At 50.2% G+C, this 13,189-nt stretch overlaps 7 protein-coding genes across 7 annotated transcripts; 4 read left to right on the top strand and 3 right to left on the bottom strand.

Moving 5' to 3' along the window:
- Positions 1–208: 208 nt before the first annotated feature.
- BX661DRAFT_140724 (AAA-domain-containing protein) lies at positions 209–2,383 on the top strand (the record flags this gene model as incomplete). Its single annotated transcript, XM_051532856.1, has 2 exons — positions 209–1,158; positions 1,237–2,383. The coding sequence occupies 2 exons, from the start codon at positions 209–211 to the stop codon at positions 2,381–2,383; spliced, it is 2,097 nt and encodes a 698-aa protein (XP_051393809.1).
- A 415-nt stretch (positions 2,384–2,798) lies between these two features.
- Positions 2,799–3,755, bottom strand: BX661DRAFT_140564 (COP9 signalosome complex subunit 5; the record flags this gene model as incomplete). Its single annotated transcript, XM_051532849.1, has 1 exon — positions 2,799–3,755. One exon carries the CDS (start codon positions 3,753–3,755, stop codon positions 2,799–2,801), a length of 957 nt encoding a protein of 318 aa, XP_051393808.1.
- A 404-nt stretch (positions 3,756–4,159) lies between these two features.
- BX661DRAFT_203729 (SRP40, C-terminal domain-containing protein) lies at positions 4,160–5,308 on the top strand. The gene has a single exon (XM_051538539.1). The coding sequence runs from the start codon at positions 4,275–4,277 to the stop codon at positions 5,145–5,147; it is 873 nt and encodes a 290-aa protein (XP_051393807.1). The 5' UTR covers positions 4,160–4,274; the 3' UTR covers positions 5,148–5,308.
- BX661DRAFT_178352 (Mob1/phocein) lies at positions 5,309–6,300 on the top strand. Its single transcript, XM_051534895.1, has 2 exons — positions 5,309–5,429; positions 5,586–6,300. The coding sequence occupies exons 1-2, from the start codon at positions 5,410–5,412 to the stop codon at positions 6,238–6,240; spliced, it is 675 nt and encodes a 224-aa protein (XP_051393806.1). The 5' UTR covers positions 5,309–5,409; the 3' UTR covers positions 6,241–6,300.
- A 64-nt stretch (positions 6,301–6,364) lies between these two features.
- On the top strand, positions 6,365–8,635 carry BX661DRAFT_74727 (uncharacterized protein). Its single transcript, XM_051539457.1, has one exon. It carries the CDS (start codon positions 6,388–6,390, stop codon positions 8,410–8,412), a length of 2,025 nt encoding a protein of 674 aa, XP_051393805.1. The 5' UTR covers positions 6,365–6,387; the 3' UTR covers positions 8,413–8,635.
- Positions 8,636–8,858: 223 nt separating this feature from the next.
- Positions 8,859–9,777, bottom strand: BX661DRAFT_140783 (autophagy protein Atg8 ubiquitin like protein; the record flags this gene model as incomplete). The annotated part of the gene is made up of 3 exons (XM_051532857.1): positions 8,859–9,134; positions 9,538–9,593; positions 9,744–9,777. 3 exons carry the CDS (start codon positions 9,775–9,777, stop codon positions 8,859–8,861), a joined length of 366 nt encoding a protein of 121 aa, XP_051393804.1.
- Positions 9,778–10,562: 785 nt separating this feature from the next.
- BX661DRAFT_169256 (pyridoxal-dependent decarboxylase) lies at positions 10,563–11,882 on the bottom strand (the record flags this gene model as incomplete). Its single annotated transcript, XM_051533502.1, has 1 exon — positions 10,563–11,882. The coding sequence occupies one exon, from the start codon at positions 11,880–11,882 to the stop codon at positions 10,563–10,565; it is 1,320 nt and encodes a 439-aa protein (XP_051393803.1).
- Between the last annotated feature and the right edge of the window lie 1,307 nt (positions 11,883–13,189).

The raw sequence follows: 13,189 nt of genomic DNA, 5'->3' as shown, positions 1-13,189 counted from the left end.
GAGCAGCATCCAGCGGGTGTTGCCTGGATTAAAGCAGCAGCAGCAGGAGGAAAATTCGGCGCTGGCTGCGGCTACGCCGTCTGCAGGTGCCACCGAGGCGCACAGCAGCGATGAGGAGCCGGACTTTGACGGATCGCTCCGCTTTGACGGGCTGGAGGCAGTGCCGACGATGGAGGTCAAAAACAACAATGCGATGAACGGATCGCTGATGCGACTATGGGGCGCGCGGTCGGAAAGCGCGGCCACGGCAGTCGGAACGACATCCTCTGCGCCCGCAACGCCATTCGCTGGAGCCGATCGGAGCAGCGCGGCTGACCCGGCTTCGATCGACAAGCCCGCCGTAACCGAGGCAGCCAGCAGCAAAGAGAGCGACCGCACCAAGGCCGGCGACAAGGACGCGCGCAAAAAGAAGCGGGTGAAGGCGGCAGATCGCACGCGATACACGCCTCCGGAGACGCGGCTGAGCGACCTGGGCGGCGTTGATGCGTGCATTGAGGAGGTGCTGGAGCTGATTGTAATGCCGCTGAAGCACCCTGAGATCTACCTGCACACAGGCGTGCAGCCGCCGCGCGGCGTTCTGCTGCACGGGCCGCCAGGCTGCGGTAAGACGCTGCTTGCGAACGCCATTGCCGGCGAGGTTGGCGTGCCATTCCTGCAGATCTCTGCGCCGTCGATTGTGTCGGGCATGTCGGGCGAGTCGGAGAAGAAGCTGCGCGAGGTGTTTGAGGAGGCGCGCGAGCTGGCGCCGTGCATTGTGTTTATCGATGAAATCGATGCGATCACGCCCAAGCGCGAAAACGCCCAGCGCGAGATGGAGCGGCGTATTGTGGCGCAGATGCTCACGTGCATCGACGACCTGTCGTGGGATAAGACCGATAACCGGCCGGTGATGCTGATTGGCGCGACCAACCGCCCCGACTCGCTGGATCCGGCGCTGCGGCGTGCGGGACGCTTTGACCGTGAGATTGCCATGTCCGTGCCCGACGAGGATGCGCGCGAGCAGATCCTAAACGTGCTGTGCACCAAGCTGTTGCTGGCCGGCGACTTTGACATCCGCGAGCTGGCGAAGCGCACTCCGGGATACGTCGGCGCCGATCTTACTGCGCTGACCACGGCTGCCGGGATGATCGCTGTTAAGCGCATCTTCCACAAGATGCAGTGTGGCGAAGACATGGCTGCGGAAATGGCCAGGCAGCTGGCTACAGCGGCGATGGAGGGCGCTGAACCTAATGCCAGACCCATTTACATTGCCGACGCTGATGCCAATGGCGATGCTGATGTCGGCGCCGATGTAGACACCGAGCAGGATATGGTTGTCGATGGGCCTGCGCCCGTTGCAAGCACGCCTGCGCAGTGGGATGCGCGCCCAGCCACCGACCGGCTGCGCACGATCGCTGCGTTCTTGGAGCGGCACCCCGACCCGCTGACACCGGCCGAGCTGGCCCCGCTTGCAATTACGAACTCCGACTTTTTGCTTGCGCTGAAGAAGGTGCAGCCCTCGGCTAAGCGCGAGGGCTTCGCGACGGTGCCAGGCGTTACGTGGGATGATATTGGCGCTCTGAGCGCCGTGCGCTCGGAGCTGCGCATGGCCGTTGTCGAGCCGATTCGTCGCCCCGAGGTGTTTGCCCAGGTTGGCATCACGGCGCCGGCCGGCGTGCTTCTGTGGGGCCCGCCAGGAAACGGCAAGACGCTGCTGGCCAAGGCCATTGCCAACGAGTCGCACACCAACTTTATCAGCGTCAAGGGCGGCGAGCTGATGTCCAAGTACGTCGGTGACAGTGAGCGCGCTGTGCGCCAGGTATTCTCGCGCGCGCGCGCGTCGAGCCCCTGCGTTATTTTCTTTGACGAACTCGACGCCCTGTGCAGTCGCCGCAGCGGCGACCAGAGCGAGGCATCAGCACGCGTCGTCAACACGCTGCTGACTGAGATCGACGGCATGGAGGGCCGCAAGAGCGTGTACATCATTGCCGCAACCAATCGCCCCGACATCATCGATCCTGCCATGCTGCGCCCTGGCCGTCTTGACAAGCTGCTGTACGTCGAGCTGCCCACGCCTGGCGAGCGCGCCGACATTTTGCGCACGCTGTCCAAGAACACGCCGCTTGCTGCCGATGTTGACCTCTGTGCAATTGCCTCGGATGAGCGCTGCGAGGGCCTCAGTGGTGCCGATCTTGCTGGGCTCATCCGCGAGGCATCAGTCGCCGCCCTGCACTCCGTGTTCTTCTCTGAGGACTGTGACGCTGCTGCCACCAGTGCAACGAGCGGCCATGGCCTTCAGGTGACCCGCGAGCACTTCCGCACCGCGCTGCTGCGCACATCGCCATCGGTATCTGCGGCCGACATGCGGCGCTATGAGTCGCTGCGCAAGCTTTACGGAAGCTGATATGATTACAGGGCTTTCTCACTTTCTTACACTTTCTATCTCTTTTTCGGCAGCGGTCCAGCATCGCACCTCTAATTGGATGTTGCAATGTGAACTCCACAGTAACAAAAATACGAGCACAAGGAAAAAAGACACCTTATAAGCAGGCAACTAGAATTTGATGCGCAGGACAAAAAACGTATATACTTCGCCCAGAGAAAATTGATCCATAGATCCACCTGTTCCTTTGACGAAGCGCTGTCCTGTGTTAAACAACTGACGTCTATAACTGCCATGAGCTCACTGTTAACACACTAACTTTCAACGAAATGTAAAGGCAGGTGCGTAAACACAGTCTCCGAGGTTGCCCCGTTGGTTGTGGATTTGTTAGTGTGTTATTGTCTTTTGCTGCCACTTAAAAAATACACTCCATCACTTATAACCCGCCAAACAGCTTCTTCTTGATCTCGTTGGACTTGTGCCCCTGCGCGATCTCCTCCGCAATCGCGTCGCTCTCGCGCAAAACGTGCGCGCACGACACGTTTTTCTTGCCGCCGCCGGTCAGCATGTTGACCTTGTTTGTGATCTCCTGCAGCTTTAGTGTCGTGAATTCGCTGTTCGTGATCAGCGGCGACTGTGACAGGGTATTAATCCAGTGCTTACGCCACAGGCGCTCCATCAGCTTGTCATCCAGCGACGATTTGAAGTAGCTCACCTCCAGGGGGTAGTACTGCTGCGCGTGCACTCCAAAGTCCTCGATCTTGCTCAGCGGGATGTTCTGGAACCCTTCGGCATCTGTGCCCTCCCCGCCCTTTGGTTGCTGGTCCTCGGGAAACGTGCGGAAAGCACCCAACTCCACCTTTCCCGCCGAAATCGTGCGCTTGGGGTCGATGACTACCGCGAGAAACGGCTCCTGGTGCTTCTGGTTGGCCATTTGCGTCTCCACGTCAATTCCTGAAAGCCAGCAGCCGTACCCTGGGTGCGAGTGGTACCACCCGACCACGGGCTCTTGGTGGCCAGCCTCCTGGTTCTGCTCCAGATACTGTACCATGTATTCGTAGCCCTCCTGGTGCGCACTGACTCGTGTCTCACTGCCCTCGACAGGAAGCGCAAACGCGTCCAGCACAATCATCGTGTTACCGACAACCTTACCCAACATGAGCCCCATCACCTCGATATCGCCGCCTGAACGCGCATGCATCACCATCTTGACCAGCGCAATCGACGAGATTTCGACCTTGCGGTAGTGGTAGATGTTCTTCTTCCATGGCTGTGTGTCGAGCTGCTGTCTCTGGAGATCCTTGTCAAAGCAGTACACCTTTTCGTCGCTCTTGCTCAGAGGCACTATGCCATTCTCAAGCTCAAACATTTTTAATCCGTTTTCTGCGTCCATGTCTTTGAGAGAAGGTATATTGTTTGTGTGTGTGTGTTTGCGTGAATGCAAGTGTTTGATTTAATTTGAAAAGAAGTGTAAATTTAAAATGTGAGTGAAAGAGTGGATGGGTGGGTGTTTTTTGTGTCTTGGAACGTAAAGTGACGAGGGGAAGGGTCGAGTTAGAAAGGAATTGCAACACGTAAAATAAAAAGCACCTGGTGTGCCTTTCTTTCCCCTTTTTAACTTTGCTCTTTGAATTTGAAAACCCGCAGCAGAGCGAGCTGCGAGCCGTGAGATGCGAGTCGCTTTTTTTGTTGATCGCATAAATTTTTTTTAGGCATTGCTTTGTTCAGCCCTGCTGTAGTCCAAGAAAAAAGTGCGACCGTTGCCAACTGGCCAGACCAGTTCGTTCAGCTGGATCGTTTCTTCTCTTTTCCACTCCTGTTTGTTTGTTTTCTTTACAATCGCCACCTTACACTTTTAATTATATATAAAGGCTTCGACACACATACACACACATATTGACGCTTTCTGAAAATGGTGAAAAAATCCCAGGTTGCTGATCTTGTGAACGCCCATGCGCTTCTGGCCGACTCTGGCCTCGAATGGTCAGTCACCACACTTGTCGCCGAGGCTGCGCAGACAGGCAAGGATGACAAAACCGTGCAGGCCTTTTTGGAGACTGTGATTTCCAAGGACGTCAAGCAGAATCTTAAAGAGGCTGAAAAGAAAACTGAGAAGAAGGCTGAAAAGAAGAAGCCCGCAAAGGAGAGCTCGTCGTCTTCAAGCTCATCCTCGTCTGAGTCCGACTCGGAAAGCGATTCTAGCAGCAGCAGCTCTTCCTCGTCGTCATCTTCTTCGTCGTCGTCATCTTCGTCGTCGTCATCTTCTTCGTCGTCGTCTTCTTCTTCTTCATCGTCTTCTTCATCGTCGTCTTCTTCGTCGTCGTCGTCCTCTTCGTCGGACTCTGATTCTGACTCGAGCTCAAGCAGCAGCAGCAGCAGCAGCAGCAGCGATGAAGACAAGGCGCCTGCCAAAAAGAGAAAGGTGACTGTTGAGACACCAGCCAAGTCCAGCGTTGCTAATCCCAAGGCCACCCCACAGTCAGCCCCTGTTAAGCCCGTAGCGCCAACGCCCAACAACAGCGCCAAACGCGGTGAGGTTCGGAACGCCCCCAAGGTTCCTTTCTGCCGCATCAAGCCTGAGGATGTTGTCTATGTCGATGAGCGACTGAAGGACAATAGATATACTTCCAAGGGTGGTGTAGATAACGACTTTGGCTACAAGGCCCATATGGATCTTATTGTCACCCGAGGCAAGGGGTTCACCAAGGAGAAGAACAAGAAGAAGCGTGGATCCTACAGCGGAGGCGCAATCACAATGGCCTCGCACTCTATCAAGTTTGATTAAGCCTAGAGTTAGGGTTTGTTGCGCCCTTGTGGACGGATCCCCAAGCGTGCACTTAAATTTTCCACGAAAAATAAATCAAATAACGTAGATCAAAATTGCTAAAAGGGGTTTTTTGGTCAACAACCTGCAGTACGCTCACGTGTGGTTGCTGTCATCTTTCTCTCCCACAAAAATTTCATATTTTATTTTCCGCCTTTTGCCATTTTAATAGCATTTGCCCTTCTCCAATTTACCCAAACAGTACACATAAACGCACTACTAAATGAGCTTCTTTGGACTTGGGTAAGCACAAAGCGCCATTTCAAGCGACAGCGCTCGCTTTACACAGCTGATGAGATGAGCAAATGGCCTTGCCACCAAACGTAATTCCAACCCAACTGAGGGAATCTCCAACTCACTTGTTGCCCCTTCTTTCTTTCTGGCGCTCCCTACTTGTAGAAAACTCACTGGTATTGGAAAGCAGAAGCAATCCAGCACGCCGTCGTCAGCTGCAGCAAAAGTCCAGCCGCCACTATTTCTACGCAAGAACCATGCGCTGTCGCACCTAGTCAAGGGAAGCTTCAAGGGCGTGGTGCAGCTGCCGAAATACACAGACCTCAATGAATGGCTGTCAATAAACACATTCGAGTTTTTCAACTTAGTCAACATGTTTTACGGGGTGATCACTGACTTTTGCACAATCAACGAGTGCCCGACAATGAGCGCAGGGCCCAGTACTGAGTATACATGGACCGACACACAACGTAAGACCATTAAACTGGCGGCCCCGCAATATATTGACTACGTCTTGTCCCAGATCCAGACAACGCTTGATGACGAGCGCGTGTTTCCAACAAAAATTGGAGCTGATTTCCCAAAGGATATTCGCGCCACCTTATGTGTCATCTATCGCCACTTGTTCCGAATCCTGGCGCATGTATACTGGTCGCACTACGTCGAGCTGCTGAACTTGAGGATTGAGGGCCACATCAACTCCTTGTTTGCGCATTTCATATCGTTTGCCAAGGAATTTGACCTCCTCGACCGCAAGGACATTGCGCCGATGGCTGATCTCATTGTGTTCTACGAGCAGCAGGGCATTATTGTTTCTTGAGGCTCTGCCGCCTTTTCTGCTATATTTTACATCCTTTCAATACATGTTTTAAATTTGTTCTGCTTTGCTGTATGTGGCAACAAAGTACATGAAAAGTTTTTGGCAGCAGCAGAAGCAGCGCGATTTCAAATTGCGCTAGGCACGTGAATGCGCCCCATGAGCCTTTATTCTGCCCACTTCGGTTTCGACAGCGCCCTACAGAGCAGCGCTCATCATTCTGGCCTGGACCGTTGCTGTATTTTTCAACAATTCAACGCGCTTTATTTATTTATTTATTGGTTCATTTTCATTTTCAATTCCTACAACTATAAAATAATGGCTCAGGGCAGTCCGTTAGCGCCAGCAGAAACACGCGACTACACTACGCTAGACAAATTGGCTGTGCTATCACTCGTATCTGCGCTTGACACGAAAGATTGGGACAAAATAGCGAATCTTCTCCGTAACCGCACGCTCGGCGTGCTTCAGGGACCCCGAGCATACACTCGCGATGACTGCCAGCGCATATACCAGACGGCAATTGGTGACCCCTTGCCTGGCGGACAAAGGATTGCTGGGGACCGAGCTGTGCTTGGCGAGGCGCTCAACCGCGCGAAGGGGCAGAGGTTGTGCGAGATTCGGGACACGCTTGGTGTTATCGAGAGCGCCATTGCACAGGCCAGTGTGGGTGCTGCCGATAGCACCCTGATTTTAGAGAAGCAGGAGGTCGGCAAAGCTGAATCTGGCTCTGCCATTACCCGCGCCCAGCGGTCACAAGCTAGCCCAAACCTTGCTGATTCCATAGCCGTCATAATCTCAGGAGCAGTTGCGGTCGGCAATAATGAGGATACCAATAGTGAGGGACGTGGGGCTGATGAGGAGAGTGCATTTCACAATGCTGCATTGTCTCCGACCGAAGTATATTCGACTCCCAAGGAAGAACCTGAAGATGTATCGGTAAGTAGCTCTGGCAATGGCAACGACAACAGTGACGACGACAAAGATGGCCCTGGTGCTGATGCTGAGGAGAAGGTCAATTTTTCTGAACGCCAACCACCTGTCATAAATGGCGCTGGGGGTGATATGGAGGAAAGCAGTGGCCTGCAGCAATTAAGTTTGGCGAATAAGGGGAGCAACGATAAAAAAGAATGTACAAATAGCTCTGCGGATTCTGAGCACGCGGCTGCAGATGCTCTTGATGACCTTCGCTCGGAGACCTCTGGCCATGCACAAGCAGAATCGGTTGACGACGATGACAACGAGCGGCTGTCCATGAGTCCAGATGCTTCTAAAGATGGTGCACATAGCGATGTTCCAGCTACACTGGAGATGCTTTCTAATCCCGCATCCGATGGAGCCCATGCCAATGAAGACGAATTTCCGAATTTCCAAGATACCAAGTCCGCCTCCACTCCAAGTAAATCACCCGTTGCGACGCCTGATCCAGAATTCAGAGAGAGCACTGAAGAGGCCAAGATGGAAGACATCGAGTCTCCGGACATTTCCCCAGCTGAAGAAGAGGTTTCGGTGCGCTCGCCACCAGCGTGTGCCACTGCCAGCAAGCCTACCGCATCTGCAGCTGACGAGCAGCAGCTGAAGAACTGGAAGAAAAATATTACCACCGTTTGGCGCGAGATATCTGGACATCGCTATGGCAGCATGTTTATCGGCCCTATAAAGTCTGCGGACGCCCCTAACTACTATGATGTTATTCGGCAGCCTATAGACCTAAAAACGATCAAGAACCGGATCCGTGACGAGGAGATTACCACTACAGTTGAGTTTTACCGCGATATCATGCACATGCTGATGAACGCGCTAATGTACAACGCCGAAGACACAGAGGTCTATCAGATGGCGATGGAGATGATACCGGATGCACAGGCGTGCATCGAGCAGTTATTGCAGACAGAGGCTGCTGTCAACAATCCAAAAGGCAGTGCCATCGCTGGTAGCGGAAGCTCCGCTGCCAGCGCCAGTGCCAACTTAGTCACCAGTGGCATGGTCGGCACCGATGCGGTAGCTGCAGGCGGCGCCATCCCAGCAGCGGTAGTAGCAGCAGCAGCAAGGAGTGAAGCTAACTCTAAGCACGATGAGAATCAACATGAGGGCGAGGACAGTGATGATTCGATGCCTTCTAAGCGCAGACGGCGTGCGGCTTCTGGACGCGCGGCAAAACATCTGCGCGCTTAAATCACGGGCGAGTCAAGTCGCGTGAGGATTTGGGAATTTCAAGAGCCAGACCGCCAAATCGGGCTGTTTTTTTTGCGTTTAATTGTATAATGTTTGTTTCGTCATTGCTTGAGCTCCAGTCGACCCGAACCACTGTTTCCAAGCCTGAAAGATATATGAATGAATGTGTATGTATGTATTTGTGTGTATGCAGTGGCAATGGTAGTAGGCGTGTTAATGAAAGCTACATGTTGAACTATTTGTTAGGCTATTGAAATACTACGCTAAAAAGTTAAAAAGAGGGCTATGAGCAACAACTATGCGACGCTATCATTCTGCAAGGGAGAAGGTTAGGGCTGGGTGAGATGGAATGGGATTGGATTGGATTGGATTGGATTGAATGGATAAATGGATCAGAGGGGTTGCCTGGCTGCGAGCACGAGCCCAATTGCTGAGTGGGAACAACATCACTGACACAGCTCTTCGCCAAAGGTGTTTTCGCCAGAGTAAGTTATGTAAAGGAAGCCGTCCTCATCCTTGTGCTCCTCGTAGACGGCCGACATCAGTGCAGCGGTGGGTGGCAGGATCTCCTTTACAAAAATAAAGATAGCCTTCTCCGGGCTGAGCTTGATCCGCTTGCGGATGACATAGACAAATTGGCCGACTGTGAGGTCGGAAGGGACAAGGTACTTCTTCTTATCGATGGTTGCAATGTCGCTCTTCTCGACCTTTTCGCAGATGACCTATGTTAGCAAAAGGAGACAAAACACCAAATGGACAAAATAACGCAAGGATGTTAGTCAAAGCCGGTCGGGTTTCTTGTAAATTTGCAGGCAAGGCGGGGCATAATCAATATTCGACAAACAGGATGGGAAAAAGCCAACGAATAAATGGAAAAAAGCAGTTTGCCAGCAAGCCACCGTTTAAAGCGAAGGATGACTGCAGGATATAAGGGAGGGGGAAATAATCAATGAAATAAAAAGAGGATGGCCCACGTGTTAGTTGAACATGTGTATCACCTGTGTCACGCACGAACGTAGACAAGTGAACATCGAGGTTCAAAAAGCACTCGCTCTGCCTCCCTTCGAGCAGCGACGTATTGCGTCTGCCGTTCGCAAATGCGTGTGCCAGTTGGTGTGTACTTACGGGAATGCGGTCGGGGTACTTCTGCCGGATTCTCTCGGCCTCGGCCTTGCGCTTCTCTACATGACGGACAGTGGTGGTGGCACAATTAATGTCAGTATAAAGACCTTTTTAAAGAAAAAGAGTGTACGTTTCACAAAGCAAAGCACCAAGTGACTCCTGCAGCGCGTGTGGACTAGCAAGAGAAAAATAAAGACAATAAAACTTACCCAGAGGATGCTCGTCCTTAAACTTTGACCTCATTTTCAGTTGACAAGGAGTTGTTGCTGCTGTTGTGGGGTGGGCTTAATACAGTGTAGTGAACAAAAAATGCGAAATTGCAATACTGTGCGAAGCTGATGGGGCTTTCAAATGGAATAGAATAAAAATAGAAAATATATACTTTGCTGAAGCAAACAAAAATAAAAACAGTTATATAGAAAAGACAAAGATTGTATGCTGGTAAAAAAAAGTTAAATGCTGAAAGATTGCACAAATATAAAAAATAAAGGAAAAATAAAAACGGAAAGAAAACGAGGCGAAACGGGAATTATGTGTGAAGCGCGCAAAACCCCTTTGGAAAAGACTACACCCGCACGCCCATATGCACGTCTGCTGCTGCTGCATCACGCTTTTCTCCTTTTTAAATTGTACGCGATTCGCGCGGTGATTCGCGAAGGGCAGCTACAAAAAACCACGGGATCCGCCCCTGGAGCCTCATTTGCTCGCCAACTTTTTGCTTGGCAAAGCGGCAGCAAATTATAACTTGTATTGGTTGTTTTTTCGGCAGGAAAATGATTGCAAAAAAGCCTTTTCGTAGCAAGTATAATTGTTGTTTTCTGCTGCTTCTATTTCTGGATAAGTGGATTGAAACATGGGTCAAAGCACAAATGAATAGAGCTTTACACCTTTAGTTAATACGTATTTTAGAGGTAAATTAGATTGCTCTCATATCAGTCCAAATGTGTAATTAATGCGCATATTTATTGATAATTGGCGCGAAATATGTTACATCGCTGAATTTAAATAAATATAAAATGGGTACTCAATTACAGCTTATCATATGGCCTAAATAAGTGCCCCTCAGTGTCAACATAGATAACGTCGCTGATCTTGAAGCCATTAAAGCTAGTCGCGGCACACATAGTGTACGCACCCATCGTGTCAAATGTCAGCCAGTCACCAACTTGCAGCTCGGGCAGTTTGCCCGAACCGACAATACAGTCAATCGAGTCACAGGTAAGGCCCCAGATGCTGCTCTCAAATACAGCTGGCTCGGGCAGTTCTGGCCTGTCGACAAGGCGGCCATGGCGAGTCAGCACACGTGGTGTCGGGTGCTGATGATCAAACATGATGCAGTTGAAGCTGCCATAGACACCATCATTGACATAGTACATGAATGCAGGTGTGTCGGCGCAATCAATGCAGCGGCGGGCCACAACATTGACGGCCAGCGTGAAGGCTGATGCCACAAAGTAGCGACCAGGCTCGGCAATGACGCGCACATGAGCATACTCGCTGGGCGGAAAGTGCTGCTCCAGTGCATCGCCGAGCACAGCGGCAACAGTGGGGAAATCCAATCCGCTCTGGTCGCCACGGCCTGGGAATCCGCCACCAACATCCAGCACCGTCAGGTGCATTCCCAGCACTGATGCCTGGTCAAACACGCGGCGCGCGCGCAGTACAGCGTCGTTGAACGCAGACTCACTCTGGGAGCCGCTACCAGCGTGGAAGCTGACACCAATGACATTAACACCCAGCTGCTGGGCTGTGCGCAGAAGTGCCAATGTCGTGTCTGGCGCTGCGCCAAACTTGAGCCCCAGTTGGCATAGCGACCCTGAGTCGTCGGTAAGGATACGCAGCACGGCCTTTGCACCTGGGTACAGCTGTTGGATCTTGACCAGCTCGTCAGCATTGTCAAAGGTCATCATCTCGACGCCATTAGCCTTTGCAAATCGCACATGGGATGCTGGCTTGCATGGGTGCGCATAGATGATGTTGTGCGCACCAATGCCTTCATCCAGCACCTGCTGCAGCTCAGCCTTGCTAGCACAGTCAAACCCAGCACCCAGACGAGTCATCAGCTTGACAACCAACGGATCAGGATTGCACTTGACAGTAAAGAATGGCTGCACGCGCGGCAGCAGCTGCGTCCATTGCACAAACTGGCGCTGGACCTCGCACATGTCCCCTACAAAAAACGCATTTTTCGTGCCAGCATCCGTTGACATTTTGCGGATAGTCGATTGCACACTCTCACGCGATATCCATGTCTTGGAGCCCACGATATCCTTGATAATGTGTTTGAACGGCATGTCCAGTGGCATCAGCAGCAGTTGATCTGTCTCGGGTTTCTTTGTTATCTTCATTGGGAATAAAAGTGGAGAATGTCAGAATCGTGGTTGTTCGAATAAAGTTAGTCTTTAAAGATAATGTTTAATGATGAAATGATGAATTCACTGTGTTTGAAATTCTTAGATATTGGGAACTGATAGCAGCCATTATATAGTTTTTCAAATGAGAAACACACAATTTGGGAACGAGCGAGCAAGTATAACAAACAACATTAGCAGCAGTTCTGCCATAGTGCCGTTCAGTATTGAAAGTTTAGGTCAATTACGAATACACATATATAGCAGCGGATTCCAGTCAGCTAAAATTTGCCTTGTGATAATATTAACTACTGAATATTAATATTAACACTAATCAAAATGTAAAGCGTACTTGTAAGTATTATTGCCGCAGCAAGTTTATGCCGTGGCTTTAATAAGGTGTCTTGTGGATAAACAGGCGAATGCTATAATATCACAAGGCCATTCCATTGAGCCTGTGCAATTGACATTTTTGATATTTATGATATTAGGTAGCCATACTCAACATTTTGTATCTAAAGTTTATACTTGTTGGCTAGTTGCTGGTGAGATGATATCATATTTAGAATTTGTATAAAATACACATACACATACACATACATATCAAGTTGAAAAAGAAAATTTCAAGAGGACTCAGTTGACCATGTGGTTGGAATGTATATAATTAGTGCCGCCATTATTGCATTGATAATATTTGTATCATGGATCCAATAGATTATTTTTCCTGCGCATGGTCAAAAATGAAAATTTTAAATTAATAAGCAAATGTGGATTATTTGAAAAAGCAAAAATGTGGCATAGGAGGACCTAAAGACTGAACAAAAATCTATATAATCATTACTGAAATTTGGGGACAAAGATGAAAAGCAATCATTTGTAAATCGGGTGAAGCTTATTAACACATCTTAATTGTTAGCTAGAACATTCATAAAAGTATATATACACATTATATAATTTGTGGGCATGTTTTTTTGAGCACCATTATTTTACTCAAATAAGCTTATGTATACACACATATTACAGTCAGGGTTTGATTAAGACACATTGGCTTTGTCAAATCCTCGACTGTTTGAAGTATTGACAGCGAAGGAAACAATGCTTATTTGTTATATTTTGGCTACAGAGAAGAGCAAATATAAAGCGACGGAATAGAATGTGCCTTCATATGTTCTCATTGAAAAATAATGCTTCAAACTTCCAAATTTTAACTTCTTAGAATATACATATGTATATACCAACCAGATCGCCTAATGGCGTGGGCTTTAAAAATGGAACGTATATTTGACATGTCTTGGCTGGCCATG

The sequence above is a fragment of the Kickxella alabastrina genome (assembly GCF_025024165.1).
Source record: "Kickxella alabastrina strain RSA 675 chromosome Unknown BX661scaffold_4, whole genome shotgun sequence".
Taxonomy (NCBI): Eukaryota; Fungi; Kickxellomycota; class Kickxellomycetes; order Kickxellales; family Kickxellaceae; genus Kickxella; species Kickxella alabastrina.
This window is presented reverse-complemented; position numbering and strand designations above follow the sequence as displayed.

What these genes read in the sequence shown, in the direction of transcription:
- BX661DRAFT_203729 (XM_051538539.1), top strand. Translation starts at nt 4,275, where the DNA reads ATGGTGAAAAAATCCCAGGTTGCTGATCTTGTGAACGCCCATGCGCTT.
- BX661DRAFT_178352 (XM_051534895.1), top strand. Translation starts at nt 5,410, where the DNA reads ATGAGCTTCTTTGGACTTGG. An exon ending in ATGAGCTTCTTTGGACTTGG is followed by an intron (nt 5,430 to 5,585) that starts GTAAGCACAAAG and finishes CCCTACTTGTAG; the next exon opens with AAAACTCACTGGTATTGGAA.
- BX661DRAFT_74727 (XM_051539457.1), top strand. Translation starts at nt 6,388, where the DNA reads ATGCGCCCCATGAGCCTTTATTCTGCCCACTTCGGTTTCGACAGCGCC.